This window comes from Mauremys reevesii, linkage group 10, assembly GCF_016161935.1.
Source record: "Mauremys reevesii isolate NIE-2019 linkage group 10, ASM1616193v1, whole genome shotgun sequence".
NCBI classification, from domain to species: domain Eukaryota; kingdom Metazoa; phylum Chordata; order Testudines; family Geoemydidae; genus Mauremys; species Mauremys reevesii.
The window spans coordinates 65844358-65861700 of NC_052632.1; the positions used below are offsets into that span (position 1 = coordinate 65844358).

General features: G+C 40.7%; 1 protein-coding gene and 1 long non-coding RNA gene across 30 annotated transcripts in view; one reads left to right on the forward strand and one right to left on the reverse strand.

Moving 5' to 3' along the window:
- SNX29 (sorting nexin 29) overlaps window positions 1-15484 on the reverse strand; it is a 484058-nt gene extending 468574 nt beyond the window's left edge. For all 29 annotated transcript variants that reach the window (XR_005585770.1, XR_005585771.1, XR_005585769.1 and 26 more), the window contains exons 1-3: window positions 15353-15484; window positions 2940-3004; window positions 1097-1149 (exon numbers count right to left, since the gene is read on the reverse strand). Coding sequence is in view for 18 of the 29 variants with exons in the window: in XM_039492890.1 (XP_039348824.1) it covers window positions 1097-1149; window positions 2940-3004; window positions 15353-15359 (125 nt within the window). In the remaining 11 variants the exon portion in view is untranslated. The remainder of the gene's footprint in view (window positions 1-1096; window positions 1150-2939; window positions 3005-15352) is intronic.
- An 85-nt stretch (window positions 15485-15569) lies between these two features.
- On the forward strand, window positions 15570-16524 carry LOC120373877. Its single transcript, XR_005585781.1, has 2 exons — window positions 15570-15839; window positions 16066-16524. It is a non-coding gene; the product is annotated as an uncharacterized LOC120373877 (long non-coding RNA).
- The last annotated feature ends 819 nt before the right edge of the window (window positions 16525-17343 follow it).

Consider the following 17343-nt stretch of genomic DNA (forward strand, 5'->3'; position numbering starts at 1 on the left):
GAGTAATGTTCCAAAAAGTAGTAGGTTGGGTTGGAAGCTTTTGCTTTGAACCTGGAGATCCCTACTTCTATTTGAACATTACAGTTCACACTCAGGAAGACAGTCCCTGCCTCCAGGAGCTTACACAGTAAGACAAGCAACATATAAAGGGTGAGGGAGAGGTATAATATACACAATAAAAATAAGAATTCACAATTCACAATTGCCATTTTAATTCACTTTCTATGGGGAAAAAAAATCTAGGTATTCAGTGTAGTTTGTAAGAAGCTGATCAATGGATGACAAACTACACTTGAAAAGGCAGCTGAGCGCATAAGGAAAAAGTAGCTGCCATTTCCACCCCTAGTCAGGTACTTTTTTCCAAAAACAGCTGAATTAAGTTCAAGGTTAGTTTACAGAACTGAAATGGGAGTTGGTTTAAGAATTTAGGACAGGCAGCAGTGGAGTTTAATGTATATTCTGGTAGACTATTAGAATCTTTCAACTGGTCTCTGCTGGCTTCATTAAAAAGACATCAGCCCTAGTAATTAGTTACACTATCAACCTGTTATTCAGTGCCATAACCTAATTGACCAACTGGAACCTAAATGATAACAGAAACTAAATAACGATTTTCAATTGGCATTTCTACCATTGAAAAGAGTCAGTTTGTAGCAGGGGGAGAGGAATAGGGAGAAAATGTTTTTGCAGCTAAAGAACATCAGGAGTAAGAAAAAAAACCTTGGGTTTTCATATGTTCATTTTTAATTGGTTAAAATATGAAACCCATAACAGAACAGGGCTAGATTTAAGACATCTATATAAATACAAGATATACAGTCATTTTAAAAACAGAAGTATTGAGGTAAAAAATAAAGTTCTTCTTTACTTATATCCAGACTTCAGAATTCATCATGTTGCCTTAATCCTGCAAACACCTGTATAGCCCTTTTGTCTGGAATATGATTCATTTGCACCAATATGAGGAAGGCAACCAAGAGTTTCTCAAGCATGTTTTTAAGTGGGTCAAATACTCTACTGGACCAAATATGTTTTTACTATATCAGCTAAGTAGTAATGATATATAAATTTTAACATGCTCCCTAAAGCTTTTTACCTGCTATCAGAATCTGAAGCAATTTCTTTTCTTCCTCCAAACCGGATTTGACACTGTAATAAATAAGTTTAAATAACACGAGTATTAAGAAACTGAAAATTCTTTAATGCTCTAATTTTAATTTTAAAAACAAACAAAAAAAGATGTTCACTGACTCAGCATGTAAGTTATATTTCAAGCAACATAAAAGCCTAGAAGCAAGGCAGGGCTGTAGAGCAGGGCAGTTACAAACCCGTCCTGCTGTCAGAAAGAATACTTAATCACATTTTAGCATTATGCTCCCTGACAAAACCTCCACAGAGCAAATAGATTCAAACAGCACAGCAGCAGAGTCTATATGCACTACTAAATTACTGCTGCTTCTGAAGCATTATACCAGACCAGCCAATATCGACCATACATATCATTGATTTATATTGCCACATATATTTGTCCTTGTACAGCTTCCTTTTAGTTATAAGGACACCAATTAAAAGTTGGGGAAATTAAATATAAAGTTCTGTTTTTCAGCAAAGAAACATTCTGAAAATAAAGACTTTAAAAGTTATTTTTAAAATACTTCTAATAAGTCAAGTAACTTCTCTGTTAACTTGTCTGGAGGATCAAGAATCCAAAACCGATTCCATCAAGATGATGATGTTCTCTATTTCTAAATCCAATTACTAATTCAGGCTTAAATCTGCACACACTTATTGCTTCCAGAAGCAGTATGAACTTCAGTGAGTAGTCACAGAAGCAAACACTATACCCTGTACTGTATCCAGGATTGCACCAAAACTCACAAATAATAATAATTTTGCACTTGGGATGGGAAAGAAAAGAAGTGTATCATACCTGCATTTTCTCTATTTAACCTTATGGGATAAGAGAGGCAAGCAACATTTGAAAATAGCAAAAAAAAATCAACATGTATCTGAATTCAAAGTAAATAAGTTACTAATATAAATTGTTTACCGCTATCTCCACTACCAGCACACAGTGCATTATCAAACCTTTCTATCTTTTAGCTGCTAACTGAAAATCTGTCATATTTGGCAACCCAGATATCAAAAGCATTGCATTTTCCTAGATTATTTTATTAATATAACCAACTCAGAACTTTTTTATTCTAAACTTTCGAAAACTTCCACACATTTTTTAAAGTTGTCAGAGATTGCTCAAAAAAATTTCTGAGTTAAGCTATTAATTATTTATCTTATTTGTGTGTATTTTCTTGTAACATGGTCTCGAGAGTTTTGACATTCAGTTACACAATTAGGGCAGAATTCTCCACTGGACTACTATGCACAGACATAGATCACAGAAGCAGAACCCCATACAGAACACCAAACTTCCCTTCACATTCTACCCACAACCCTCCTATATAAGTTGATCATAATAGTCCCTTCTAGCCTTAAAAATATATCAAGTTCTGGGTTTATAACTTTTGAGTGAACAAAATGCCATGTCTATATGGGGCCAGGAGAGTGCATTTTTTAACTCTGTAGGTAAAATGATGTTAAAATCCTAATGTAGACAAGGTAATTTGTAGTTTTAACAGCATCTTAAGTGGTCAAGGTAAATCCCAGGCTCTCTGCTAGGGTTTACCTCAAGTAGTAAACATGTGTTACAACTATAACTTGCCTTGTCTGTTCTGGGATTTTAATACATTAGGTAACACCCCTTTTTTCCTAGTGAAGTCAAGGCCTGAGAGAACTTCTTAAGAAGTGCAAGTTTCCCCCTATGGAAGAGGGGAGGGAAGAATAATAGCAGCTCTTGACAGGAACGTCAACTCAGCATTTATACACTGCCGAAAGATTTTTTGAATTGGGGCAAACGTGCATTTACTGTTTTGATTTCTTACCTGTTTCACTGCATCCAGTAGCCGCTCTAGAAGAAACTGTCTTTTGGTGTCATTGTTCTGTGATCCTAAAATTCAACACAGCTCTATTATTTTAACAAAACTATATTAGTCCCAATTCTGGAAAACTTTCCTCACATGCACTAGTCATCCCACGGAGGTTAAGGAAGTACTTCTATGAGTAAGAGGATGCAGGATCAGACCTTTGTTTTGTTTTTTAGATACCCTTTATTTAATATGCAGAAACAATGCATCTGATTTTAATAAGTTATTCTTTTTGTGGAATCAACAAAAATTACCCTAGAGTTCTTAAAATATTCAGAACAGTATTAACATAGTCTTCTCTGTGTTAAATGACAATCACATAAAGTTAATTACCGGTAGTAAGCAAGCCACTACACATACACATTAATGCACAGGCCACAACATTTAACTTTTTAATCTAAATCATTTCAATATGCAGTGTCAGCTTTCACACCTTGCTTGGATGAACACCTTTTATAAACATGTCTGGCTGCAAGCTTGCTGTTTAATTAGGCTAAGTCACTGAGTTATATGCAGTGTTGTTGTAGCTGTACTGGTTCCAGAATATTAGAGAGACAAGGTGGGTGAGGTAATATCTTTTACTGGACCAACTTCTGTTGAGGAGAGAAGGAAGCTTTTAAGCTTACACAGACCTGAAGAAGGGTTCTGTGTAAGCTCAAAAGCTCATCTCTCTGACCAACAGAAGTTGGTCCAAAAGATATTACCTCACCACCTTATCACTCTAGGCCTTCTGTTAGACCATTCTGAGCCCCCACTTTTCTTCTTGTTGTTGTTCTTCCTCCTCCTCCTGCTCCCATAGAACATTCAGCTTCATATAAAACTCAGACATTTCCCTATCACCTAGCAAAACCTACTGCCCAAACAACATTGAAGAACTGGAGAAGGTTTAAGGGGTGGGAAACATTTCTCTCTTCTTCTTGCAACCCATCACCCTGGAGCACCTATTTCATATGTGTACTATTCCTGCACAAAGCATCTCCAATTTACCCAAGCAGGAGAAGAGATTAGAATTGACCACAATTCATTCTATGGAAGCTGCTCCTCTCCTGCAGAGGAATTTCTAAAACAAGACAAAAGTTGGACTCAAGAAAACACAGGATGCCTGTACCATATGTGAATCAACAGTTAAAGAAAACAAGTATATTTTATTACCTAAATTACTATTATCTAATTACATAAGAGCTTAGTGGTGCTTCATTTGGAAACCACTGCTATTTTCCATTATTAATTTACAGAGGGTTAACTTTAGATTTTGAACTCTGAATCAAGTTGTGCAATCATTATGAGATTTTTTTTTTTAAAGAACTCTGTGCACATGAATGGGATACTAGTAGCTCTGGCTAGAGTCAAATTTAGTACAGCTAAATTAGTACACTGTGCAAGCTTCATCAGACAGTTATGCCAATGCACATCAGCTGTGACTTGTATAATCATTATTATTCCAGTCCTGAGAATTTTTACCAGAGATTCCATCTTTTCTGAATTAAGTCATATTGTACTATGGTTTTATTTATATTTTTAGGGAGTAAGTAATCTGTAGGTCTAAATGTGCCACAACTAATCAAAATCACTTATAAAACTGTACAAGAAAAACATGCCAGTGAGAGTACACTCTTAGTAAAATCCAGCCATAAACAAAACCACCAATTAAACATATGCATGCCCCATGTTGCCTCAGACTCATTCCTTCAACACTCCTATTTCTTTCCAGGTAACTAGGAAAATACAACGAGATGCTTATCTTAAAGTCAGCAGTCTCAGGCTATTTCAGAATGAGAGTTTGTAGGAATTTCAACAGGTTAGCAGCTTTCATTCAAATGAAAACAAGTTTTATAATATTAGTTATGTGCAGGAAGGTTGTCTTCAGGGTACAACGCATGTGTTAGTTTTCAAATCCACACCACTCTGCCACCATTATAGCCATTAACATAAAAACTTTGATCACCTAGATACCAAATTGCTGGGCAAAACAAAAATTCATAAATATGTAGAACATACCAGATTAAGCTTATCGCTGTAGTGCATTCATTCATGCCCGTCACCCCAGTCAGGGTATGGGCCGCCAACAACAGATCTTCAGAGTCCTCTGTCCTGGGCCATTTGCTCTAACTGGTTCCAGGTATAGCCCATTTTTGTGCAATCAGCCTGAAGGTCGCGTCGCCAGGTGTTTCTTGGACGGCCTCTTTTCCGCTTGCCTTGGGGGTTCCACCGCAATGCCTGTCTGGTGATATTGGTTGGCTGCTTGCACAGTGTGTGTCCTATCCAGCCCCACCTTCTTCTTCTAATTTCTTCCTCTGCTGGAGGTTGACGAGTCCTCTCCAAGAGGTGGATGTTACTGATGGTGTCTGGCCAGCGGATCTGAAGTATCCTTCTAAGGCAGCTATTAATGAAGGTCTGGATCTTCCTAGTGGTTATTTTAGTTGTCCTCCAGGTTTCAGCTCCATACAGTAGGACTGGTTTCATGTTGGAATTGAACAGTCGAATCTTTATTGCCAAAGATAGCTCTCTGGAGCTCAAGATGTTCTTGAGCTGTAGGAAGGCTGCTCTTGCCTTACCAATCCTTGCTTTGATGTCTGCGTCTGTGCCACCCTGCTGGTCGATGATGCTGCCGAGGTAGGTGAAGGACTGCACTTCTTCCAGGGGGCTTCCATTCAGTGTGACTGGGTCATTGCTGATGGAGTTAATCTTGAGGATCTTGGTCTTGTCCTTGTGGATGTTGAGGCCGACCTGTGATGACGTGGCTGCCACTACATTGATCTTCTCTTGCATCTGCTGTTTGCTGTGTGAAAGGAGTGCAAGGTCGTCGGCAAAGTCCAGGTCATCAAGCTGGGTCCACAACGTCCACTGAATTCTGTTCCTACACTCGTAAGTGGATGTCTTCATAATCCAATCAATGACGAGGAGAAAGAGAAATGGTGACAACAAACATCCTTGTCTGACTCCAGTTCGTACCTGAAAGCTGTTTGTGAGCTGCCCTCCATGGATCACTCTACAGTGTATGCCATCATATGAGTTCTTAATCAAGTTGACCACCTTTGCTGGGATGCCATAATGCCGAAGGAGCTTCCAGAGGGTCTCTCGATCCACGCTATCGAACGCTTTCTCATAGTCAACAAAGTTGATATACAACGAGGAGTTCCACTCCATAGACTGCTCGACTATGATGCGGAGCGTTGCTATCTGGTCCGTGCATGATCTATTCTGCCGGAAGCCTGCCTGCTCATCTCGTAGCTGTGGATCGACTACATCCTTCATTCTCTCTAAGAGGACTCGATTGAAGACCTTCCCAGGCACCGACAGAAGTTTGATTCCTCTGTAGTTGGCACAGTTGCTAAGGTCTCCTTTCTTAGGGATTTTGATGATGTATCCCTCTTTCCAGTCTGCCGGAATAGCTTCTTCTTCCCATATCTTCTCAAAAAGGGGGTACAGCATTTTCACTGAAGCATCCAGATCTACTTTCAGGGCCTCTGCTGGAATATTGTCAGGTCCAGCCGCCTTCCTGTTCTTCATCATGGTGATGGCTTTTCTGATCTCATCTCTGGTTGTCCAATCAATTGCGACAAACCAACTGTAGTGCAGACTCTACTAAAAAACTGAATGGTGTGATACCAGCAAGTCGGCATACAACCATGTATGGATGTGAAATTAAAGCTGAGTCCACACTACAGTTGAAACTGTACTAGTCTAAACCATGGCTGTTGCTAATAATTTTCTTGAGTAGTTTAGATGAGGAGTTTCTAGCAAGAACAATGTTATAAAACCATGGATAGTTTTCAGCAGTTTGATCAGCACAACTTAAAAAAAAATCCTGTTTCACATTTGTCAGAAAAACTATGATATTGTTGTGTTTGACACGTATATTTTGCAAGAAAAAGGGGTTCACAAAAAGCTAAATTTAAAAAATCCCCCAATAATTTTTAAAACGTAACTCTTTAGTAACATCAGCAACTCAGAGTACAAAAGATTCACAAAGTAAGACTCATCAGTCTAGTTTCATTATCCAAGCAGAGTAAAGCGCAAAAAAATAAACATTTTTCATCTTTTATAAGATTAGTAGCTAGTAATGTTTTTAGAACTATATATTTTACCGATTCTCTTTGAAACAACATATTAAATGTAATATATCAGGGATCGGCAACCTTTGGCACCCTGGCGGGCCGGGCAGGTTTGTTTACCTGCTGCATCCGCAGGTTCAGCCTATCGCAGCTCCCACTGGCCGCAGTTTTCCGCTCCAGTCCAACGGGTTCTGCGGTAAGCAGCATGGGCCGAGGGATGTGCTGGGTACCGCTTCCCACAACCCCCATTGGCCTGGGACGGCAAACCGCGGCCAGTGGAAGCCGCGATAGGCCAAACCTGTGGACACAGCAGGTAACAAACCGGCCCAGCCTGCCAGGGTGCTTACCCTGGTGGGCTGTGTGCCAAAGGTTGCCAATCCCTTAATATATAAACACAAAATAGTATTACAAGCCTCAGTTAACTGTTATGATCCTTTAAAGCAAGGGTCTCAAACTCAAATTTACCCTAGGGCCAGTGCCAGTCCTCAAATCCTCCCAGCGGGCCAATGTCACTCATGCCGCCCAGAACCCTCCCCCCAAAAACTCAGCCCCCCACCTGCCTAAGGCTCTGCGAGGGAGCTTGGGTGGGGGAAGAGGTCTGGGGTGCAGGCTCTGGGAGGGAGTTTGGGTGCAGAAGGGGTGAGAGGCTGGGCTCCGGGTGGGAGTTTGGGTGGGGGTGTGGAGACGAGGTGTAGGCTCTGGGAGGGAGTTTGGGGGCGGGAGGGGGTGTGTGGGAAGGGGGAGGGGTGCAGGGTCTGGGAGGGAGTTTGGGGGCTCGAGGGTGTGGAGAGGGGGTGCAGGCTCTGGAAGGGAGTTTGGGGGCAAGAGAGGGGTGTGGGATGGGGAAGGGGGTACACGCTATGGGAGGGGGTCACGGGGTGTGGTGCTTACCTGGGACTCCAAGGCAGGGCGGGCCGGGGGCCTCCGCACGCTGATGCCCACAGGCACCACCCCGCAGCTTTCCATCGGCCACAGGGGCGCTCAGGGCAGGGACAGGACGCGGAGGCACAGCCCTGTCCCGCCCCACCCCTGGGCCACATGGAGGTGCCGGCAGCCACTGGAGCGAGCAGGCAGACGCTGCTCAGCTGCACTGCGGTGCCGGGGCCCCTGGGGGCGGCAGGTGGGGCCAAGGGAAAGACCCAGCCCCAAAACTGCTGAAGCCCCACAGGCCACATTGGGGAGGCTCGTGGGCTGCAGATGGCCCGCAGGCCGGGAGTTTGAGACCCCTGCTTTAAAGTCCTAATGATACCCCTTGATAAGTCTTAAAAAAACACGACTGAATGCCAATTTTACCTATATTAAATTTTTCTTTGTTTAAAAAAGGATACTAGGGCTATTTGCATAACAGTATCTTTGTTGTTTTTAGTATATCAGTTCCTGATTATCTCACTTGAAGTCCTAATTTTCCATTCATAGCATCACGGTTGGCTGCTGTGGAGAACAGTTGATGAGAGGTGGATTAAGACTCCAAGCGAGGAGTCAACAACAGGAATGAATAGCTGACTTTGAAAACAACATGCATATAAGTTATGCATGCATAATTACTACTTCCTTCTAATGGAGTTTCACCTGCATCTGAGGACATAAAGAGGTCCAGAATATTTTTCAAAGATTCCTGGGAGGCATCAGTTAGTTCTGTGGTATTATTGTGTAGCACCCTAATATTATTTACCTTGTCTTCAGCTCAATTATCTATACTATTATGAACTGCCTTGATAGTTTGAAAGGCTAATTGCCTTATATGAATGAATGCAGCCAGTTTTCCTGTGTATGCATAGGAAATAAAAGATCAGCTTCAAAGCAACAATATACACTGCCTATTCTTCATCCAGGAAAGGTCTTGCTGTGGCAATTGTTATCAAGAGGCTTATCAGCTTGCCAGAAGACTAAAAAAAAAGCCTCAGACCTGATCCTTTTTATCTCAGGTCTGCTTAAATTTTGACAGGCAAGATCTAAGTTACAAGATTGAGGTCTCCAGGTTTACTCTGGAATTCTAATGGAAGAATTTGAACAAACGCTACACCTGGACTAACTCTTGGACTATAACTTTTGTAACTGATTCCATAAAGACTTTTTTACAAATCATCAGCCTCACAGTCTCTGCTATGAAACTGACCTCAGGACTTTTCACATATCTCTCTGTATACTGACCTCCTAAATACTGAAACTCTCTTCTTTTTCCTTTTGTCATTAAAACCTTTAGGTTTAGTTACTAAAGGTTTGGCATCTGTATGATTATTGGGTAAGATCTAAAACTCAGGTTGACCTGGGGATTAGTGTCTGGTCCTTTGGGAATGGTGGACCTAAAATATGGTAAATCTGGTTTTCAGTAACCACTCACTATATTACACTTGGCTATCTAGAGGTCAAAAGCTCTTAAAGGGGACTGTATTTGGCTTCTTGGTAACCAGTGTGGTATTACAGAAGTTGTTTTGTTACGGGCATGGTGAATCTAATAAAGAATAAACCACCAGTCTGGGGGACTGTCTGGCCTATTCCTTGCAGTATGCATCCTCAGTGTGGCCCATTCAGGCACCCAGTCACAAGGGGGTACCAATTAAGAGGGATCTACTGCATTCCATTTCACAATTTACACACAGCTAAAGTTATTGTGATGCCCAGTCCGAAAGCTGGCTGGCTGAACTACTCCATGCAAATTCAAATAGCAGTAAATTTGCAGCACCATATATATTACTGGGTTTTTTTTACATTAAATGTCATGCTGAGGGGATAAAAAGTTATATTTAGTTTATTATGTAAAAAAAAGGAAGTCCATGCAGAAGTCTAAAAATGACAATGAAAATATGAGTCTGAAGAAGCAAAAACTAAGAAACGCATGAAGAGACTCCTTCCATTTAAAAGTAATCAGTTTCAAAAAATGAGCTAAAATTAGTTTCAGGTACTGCACCTGCCTCTGAGTCACCTCACATTTTTGGTGGTTTTACAGACACACTTTTCTATTTTTAAAATGTTTTTTCTCTCTGTATTGTATGAGAAAGATCCAAACACACACGAGTAGAAACTGACTGATTATGCAAGTGGGGGAAAAAGTTTTAATCTAATCCTTCTAAGTTACAGTCATCTTAAGGACTATTTGTAGCAACTACAGTTAGAATAACTCAGACAGAAGCATGATTTTTAAACTGATTGTGTCCCTTTAATTCATCCTAATACACCCAATCACTACATATGCAGCAAATAAGCTTAAATTCAGATACGAACAAAGATCAGCTTTTAAAAATTGTATTTGAATTTAGTCTCAATGGTGCTGCCTTAAATTAGCTACAGAAAGCTTTAGTACCTAGCTCTGTCAATACACCTAATTCTTGTCATACCATACTGATACTATTTGAGTCCTCATCCTCTCTTATGCAAAGACAATCACAGTGAAGGCTGTGGTGCACAAATAGAGCTTAATGAGACTCTTCAGGTTCCTATTTTCTTGTAACGCAAGTCAGGATTTGAGTCAGTTTCAGAAAGTTAAAGGCAGATGCACTTCTTTGCTGCACTACCCAAGCAGATAAAATTATCTTGAATAAATGACAAGTAAAAGACTTTGTTGGCATTAAGGCTAAGTGTACTCCAACGTGAAATCAGTCTTACTGTATGGAGCTGAAACCTGGAGGACAACCAAAACAACCACCAGGAAGATCCAGACCTTCATTAATAGCTGCCTCAGAAGGATTCTCCAGATCCGCTGGCCAGACACCATCAGTAACATCCACCTCTTGGAGAGGACCCATCAACTCCCAGCAGAGGAAGAAATTAGAAGGAGAAGGTGGGGCTGGATAGGACATACACTACGCAAGCAGCCAACCAACATCACCAGACAGGCACTGCAGTGGAACCCCCAAGGCAAGTGGAAAAGAGGCCGCCCAAGAAATACCTGGCGACGCGACCTTCAGGTTGATAGCAAAAAAATGGGCTATACCTGGAACCAGCTAGAGCGAATGGCCCAGGATAGAAGACTATGGAGATCTGTGGTTGGCGGCCCATACCCCGGTTGGGGTGACGGGCATGAATGATGAATGAATGATGATGTACATTAGAAGCATAGTAAATTTGTTGTATCATTTCACCTACAGTGTCTTGTAAGGGTAAAAAAAATTAGGCTTGCCAAGCCAGACAACTGACCACCTATTATTTGACAAGGGTCAAATACTGTCAGATATTCCAGCAAGAATGCCCTGATGTAGATGACAATCAAAAAGGTAGGCTACATCATGGTGCCATCTGTTAGCAAGCATACTTAAATGTATTGATCACTCACTTTAACATATGCTAATACCAACTGTTTGGAAAGAGGTGAACTAATTGAAAGCTGAACATCTTGATCGATTGGAATCTCTAGAACAAACAATATATTTTAGTATTTCTGTATCTTTATTTGTATACCTGTGTACATGGCAGTTTACAAAACACATTAAACAAGTTAAAAGACATGATCCCTGCCTCAAAGAGCTTAAATCTAAACTGACTAGACAAATTTACAGAAATTAACTCAGAAAAGAGTGGGGGAGAAAGAGGAGCATTCAGTCATTAAGTCTCCTCCCTCAACACAGAGAAAACATGCACAAGCCATTAAGATGATTGAAGAATTGGCCTATCAAGCATAAGTGCCTTTAAAAAGGACTCCCAGAGTTGCTATGTGTTTTATTTCTGTTTAATTTTATTTTACTTTTTTATTGTAACTGTTCAGTCTTGAATAACGTTCACATTTAAATGCTAACCCATTGCTAAAAACGGTAATAAGAGTAATTATTTCTTTCATTTTTTTAGAGATTCATTTCATTGTGTTTCATATTCTTCTGAATTGAAACTTGTTTTTTGTAATTAGGCATAAATATCTAAGGCTAAGCCTATTAGAGACCTTAACATCTTACACTTTTGTGTTACTATTCTAATAAATTAGTGCTTTAAAATATTTTACCTGTTATTTTTGGACCGCTCAAATGCCAATCCTCTATATTATATATATATGTGCACACACACACAGAGCAGACTCTTGCCAGAATGCGCATCTTTATAGCACGAATTCAGTTATAGCGCGGGACCACACATGGATCCCAAATTTAATTACCTTCATTGGAATCCATGGTAACGCGGGACCACACATGGATCCAAAATCCTGCGTTCTAGCGGGGATCTGGGGTATATAATTTATTTTTAGGGTTGGCATCTGAGCAGTCCAAATATATAAAAACACACACACACCAGAACCTTGTTTAGCCAAAGCCCCCTTTGTCAAATCACCTCCACATCTAAAATTAGGCTATATCCCCTGATATGAATCATTTACATTGAAGAGCCTCCAATTACCTGAATAAATCTCTCTCATTCTGTTAATAAAACTGGGTTCTGTCACACAATAACGTAAGAAATTCCACAGTGTGCAGACTCCAATATGCAAAGTTTGGTAATTACAGTCAGCAAATGTAGTGAGATGGTTATTTGTGTGATGGTCCCTGACAGTTTTAGCTATTCAATACTGTACAGGGCAAGTCCAAAATGCTATAGTGGCCCCACAACTGAATACGGTTATGTCTATATTAATTGGGGTTGTCATCTCACCCACAAAAAATATTCTAGCATGTAAGAGTAGATCATGACTATTAGTGAAGTAGATATAAATGTACAGGAAATATCTAACAGGCAGTATTTCATACATAAGTACAGTTCCACATTTTGTTAAAAAGACATGAAAAAAGTCACACCATAAAATACTCAGTCTATGTTACTAAGGCAACAGATTAATAAAACTAATAAACTTACCAGTCTAATTAAATTTTTAACTTTCGTACCATATTTGCATTTCAATTTGAAAAAACAGTGCTCAGAAGCAATTCCTGGTTCTCACACACTAACAAGTATACTTTTAGAGTTCATAATATCATAGAAAAATGATTAAGGACAAAAGTTTTAACTGACTTGTTTAATGCACGAAATTGTCCTATTCATCTTTAGTTTTAAGACTAAGATTTTAGACTAAATATAAAGAACAGTGCAAAATCTTAGCCTTAAAACAAAAAAGATGGATAGAAAAATTCACATGCATTAAACAAGTCAGTTAAAACTTTGTCCTTAATCATTTTTCTATTATATTATAAACTCTAAAAGTATAATGCTAGTGTCTGACAATAAATGATAGTGTCTCAGCCTCAAAAAGAGACATAGCTGAAATAGATTTTATTTAAGTTTGCCTAATTCTCTACTTAAAGGCAAGTGTGGATATGATGCATACTTTCTCTTTCTCTGTTCCGTGATGCCCAAATTTATGTTTCCATAAACCCTACTTTTTTCAGAAGAAAGTGTTATATTAATCTATGTTTCATTTTATTGTTTAGTTAAACTCACAGATCTTGGCAAGATTTACAAGTTTATAAAGATAGGTCAAACGTTTGGCCTACCATCCTTAATAACGGTGCTTTATGCATAATCCTGTCCTGGATAACTGAAAAACATTTCAATTTAGAGAGAATTCTACCTGCATCATACATGTTTCTCTATTGGTAAAAAAAAAAAAAAACAAACAAACAAACACAGATGAAGGCTTTAAAAACAAAGATTTGGTAATTCACAAAAATAGTGACAAGAAATATAGTATATAAACAAACTATGGACAAAACTGCTGCTAATAAAACAGCTTTCAACATTTTTCATAGAGATGTCAACTGTTCTTTTTAACTGTAAAAGGAAATTCCATTGCTCAAGTGTGCAAAGACTTACCACCTAACAACAACTTAAACCCTATATCCAGGCTGAGCTCACTGCAGGACTGGAGCCACACCTAAAAAGCAGATGCAGGCCCCTATAGGTTAAGAGGGTAGTTTTGAAGTATATATGTATATAGTGGCAAAACTTGAAATGAAGCTGAACATCTGAGAAAAGATTTATTGTGTTTTGAAAGTTTGATGTTACCTGTATTTCACAAAATACTAATAACTTTCCCTGCAGGTCTATCATCATCTTTTTCATCTCCTTTCAAGTCAAAATTATTTTGATAAATAACTTTTCTAAATATAAATGCCAGATAAACGGAGAGAAAATGTTACTAATTTGCTTTCACTTTCATCTGTTGTATAGTTTCTCTTTCATAGACAATGTAATTAATGCATCTACATGGAGTTTAGCTGCCTCAGTTAATACTTTAAATGTTAAAATTGCACCTTTCATCAATAGGGGTTAAACATTTTGGCAATAGAGTTAGAACAGAACCCAGGATCTAATTCCAAATTCACTGCTGCAGAAAAAAAGGACAGGCTCAGGGTCAGGGATCATTTCCCTCAGCATGCTATTTATGTTTTATGAGCGTGACAGGCCTTATTTCAAGTCAATTTTTATAACTAAGTTATCTCTCCATTTGAATGAAGAATATGTCAATCTGCATTTTGAAATAATATTTAAAATATCACTCACGTGAGAATCCCATTTGATAACTATTGTTAACAGTTACCACCAGTCCTGGTACTTCAACTTGTGTGACCAATACTCACCCTTCCCTCCCGCTCAGAGATTAGCCTCCATGCTGATTCTCCCCCCACCCCTTCACGGATAGTATTGCCCTAGATCCAATATTTATGAGCTAAATGTCCAGTTCAAGAAAAACTGAGGCCTGTGCAAAACTGTACAATTCTTCCTCTCTCATTACAATCTTAAGATTCAGTGAACATCATCTTGCCTCACTTGACCTTAAATACTCTGCAGTTAATTTAGGGTAGAAGGGAAAACATAATGTGTCCAGAACCGGTGTGTGTATTTCAAGGGTTGCAGATGGAGGTTTCATATTGTCACTTAAAAAAAAAACACATCAACAAACACGTTTCTTCGCTCAGGTTACTAACCACACCTCAGTGTATTAAGTCAAGTAAGAATATTACGTTATTTATGCTCTGTTTACTTTCTGCACTTTGCTCAGTTTAGGCAACTCTGATGCAGAACAGTCGGCTTTACAGGAGTTTACAGTCCGTGCGGCTCTCAGGGGCTCAGCGCTGCAGGGTCTGGGATTTCACACGTTGCTAGAGGACTGAGCTTCACACAATAAAAATGAAGGGGGGAGGAGGGGAGATGCGCCTCAGTCAGGGCTCCGGAGTAGGAGGGGCCACCTCCCTAGTGCCCAGGGGCTAGGATACCCCTCCAGCACGTCAGCCTGCCCCAGCGGGAGCCGACAGCCTAAACCGGCCCTTAGCACCGGCGGGCGCGGGGCGCGCCATGACCCCCGGCAGGCGGCACCACAGGGACTCAGGGAGGCCGGGACTCAGCCGGGAGGCTGTGACACAGGCTGAGCCCCCATCCCCGCGGGCTCGGGCGGGCACTCACCGCTCATGATGCCCTGAGTCCGGTCCCTCCCCGGTACCGCCGCTAGCCCCCCTGCTCCCGCTGAGACCGCTCCACAGAGGGAAGCCGGGCCGGGGACACCCAGAGCGGACACCCGCCCCGGAACTGAAGCCCCGCCGCCCCGGAAGGTAAATTCTGGAGCCTGGGGGCGCGCGAGAGAGAGCTCCGACATTCCCTCCCCCGCCCCCCGCCGCGTGCGCCTCCCCAACCGCCTCGCAGGAGCGCGGAGAGCAGCCGGGCCTGGGGAAGGGCGCTCTCGCGGCGGGCTCCTGTGATGGCCCCGCCCCTGGTGGGCGGGTCTCTGGCTAGCCCGAGGGCAGGCTCTTCTCTGCCGCGCTCATGCGGGGGGAGGGGCCCCCTTCAGCCTCTGGCCGCTCCCGGGGCGCACGCGCAGAGGAGTTTGGGGCGGTGGAGGGCCTGGGGCTGCTTGGAAGGATGCACAGCAGAGCAGCGGCTGCTTGGAAGCAAAGTAATAACCACTTAGTGGGAGATTCAGGGCCAGTTTTCTCTGCTAACTAATTACCTGGGTTAAAGAATCAGAGGCAGTCAAGGAAAAGAAAAGCTGGTGATGTCAGAAAGCAAAAGGCAAGGTCCAGATTGTGGCATTAGCAACTCCAACTTGGGGAAAACTGGGGTAGCCATGCAATTTATGCAAACTTTGCATCATGCGGTTTTTTTGTTTGTTTTTTTGTAAGGTGAACCAAAACCAAAGCAGATTATCAAGTGTGAGCCTTTTTTCCATTCCTGAACATGGAAGTGCTGCAGATCCTGATCTAAACTTCATTACTTGGGACCAGCCCCTTCTGATGGAATTAAAGTAGAAACCTACATCCACACCTCACAGTTCAGGCCTATCTAGCAGCAGCATGAAGGAGCACTTGAACTCCAAGCCATTCTACTCTTAGAAACATAATCATCCAAATGTGAACATCCACAGTAGATGTAGTCCTGTGATAATTTGGAAGCTTCTGAAGTATTTCTTCTCTAATGTGCTTCATAAAGCAACTTCCCCTTCACTGATTCTTTGCATGTACAGATAATTGTTTCAGAGCAAAGAGCTGTATCTTCATAATAATAATTTGAAATGATAAATACCATATATAAATAAAAGATGGGTTAAACTAGTGAAAAATAAAATATTCTAAACTTTTAAATACAGGTGTCAGGTATCATTTAACCAAAAAATAATTCCAAATTGTTGCTGTTTCAAAATACACAGCACCAAGAATAACTACAAAGGTAATTGGAAAAACTAGGTAGCAAAGCAAATAAGAATAAAATCTACTTTCTTTGATTAAAGGCTATATCCACACATAGATCCAAGGACTTGTATCCCAAGCACAAATGAAGATTAATGCAATTGTTATAACAAACAGTTACAGTACATCTTATTTAGATTCTCATGATGTATGGCTAGGCCAAAATTTTCAGACTTGTGTGGCCAGAGTTATGCATCTAAATCCATAATTAGACGCCTAAATATATGGCCTGTGTGTCAGAGGTGCAGAGTATGATGTTCAGCAAGTTTCTTAATCTTTTTCCTTTCAGTTCCTCAATTTCCCCATCTTTAAGATGTGGGTTATTATTGTGTTATGAGTCTTAATTCACTCATGATTGTTCATTCACTCAGATCCTTGGAGGGACAGTGCTCTAGTAGTACAAAGGTGATTATTGCTGAGCACAAACAGCCTTCGTTGACTTAAGTGGGAACTGCAAGTGCTCAGCAGCTATGAAAACTAGAACACTTTATTAGATACCTAGCATACCTAATTTTAGATTGAATTTTTAGCATGTAGCTAGTTGATAGCAGGGATTTACTAGTACTAAGTACAAATAGATTGTTATGGAGCCCATGCTAAAATAGGGAGATTTTACATTTTTTGAAAATGTTTGATCCATAAAAGAAAGCCCTCCTCTACTACCAGAAACCAGATTGGCAATTAGAGGCTCTGCAGTACCATCTCCTCTTCCAG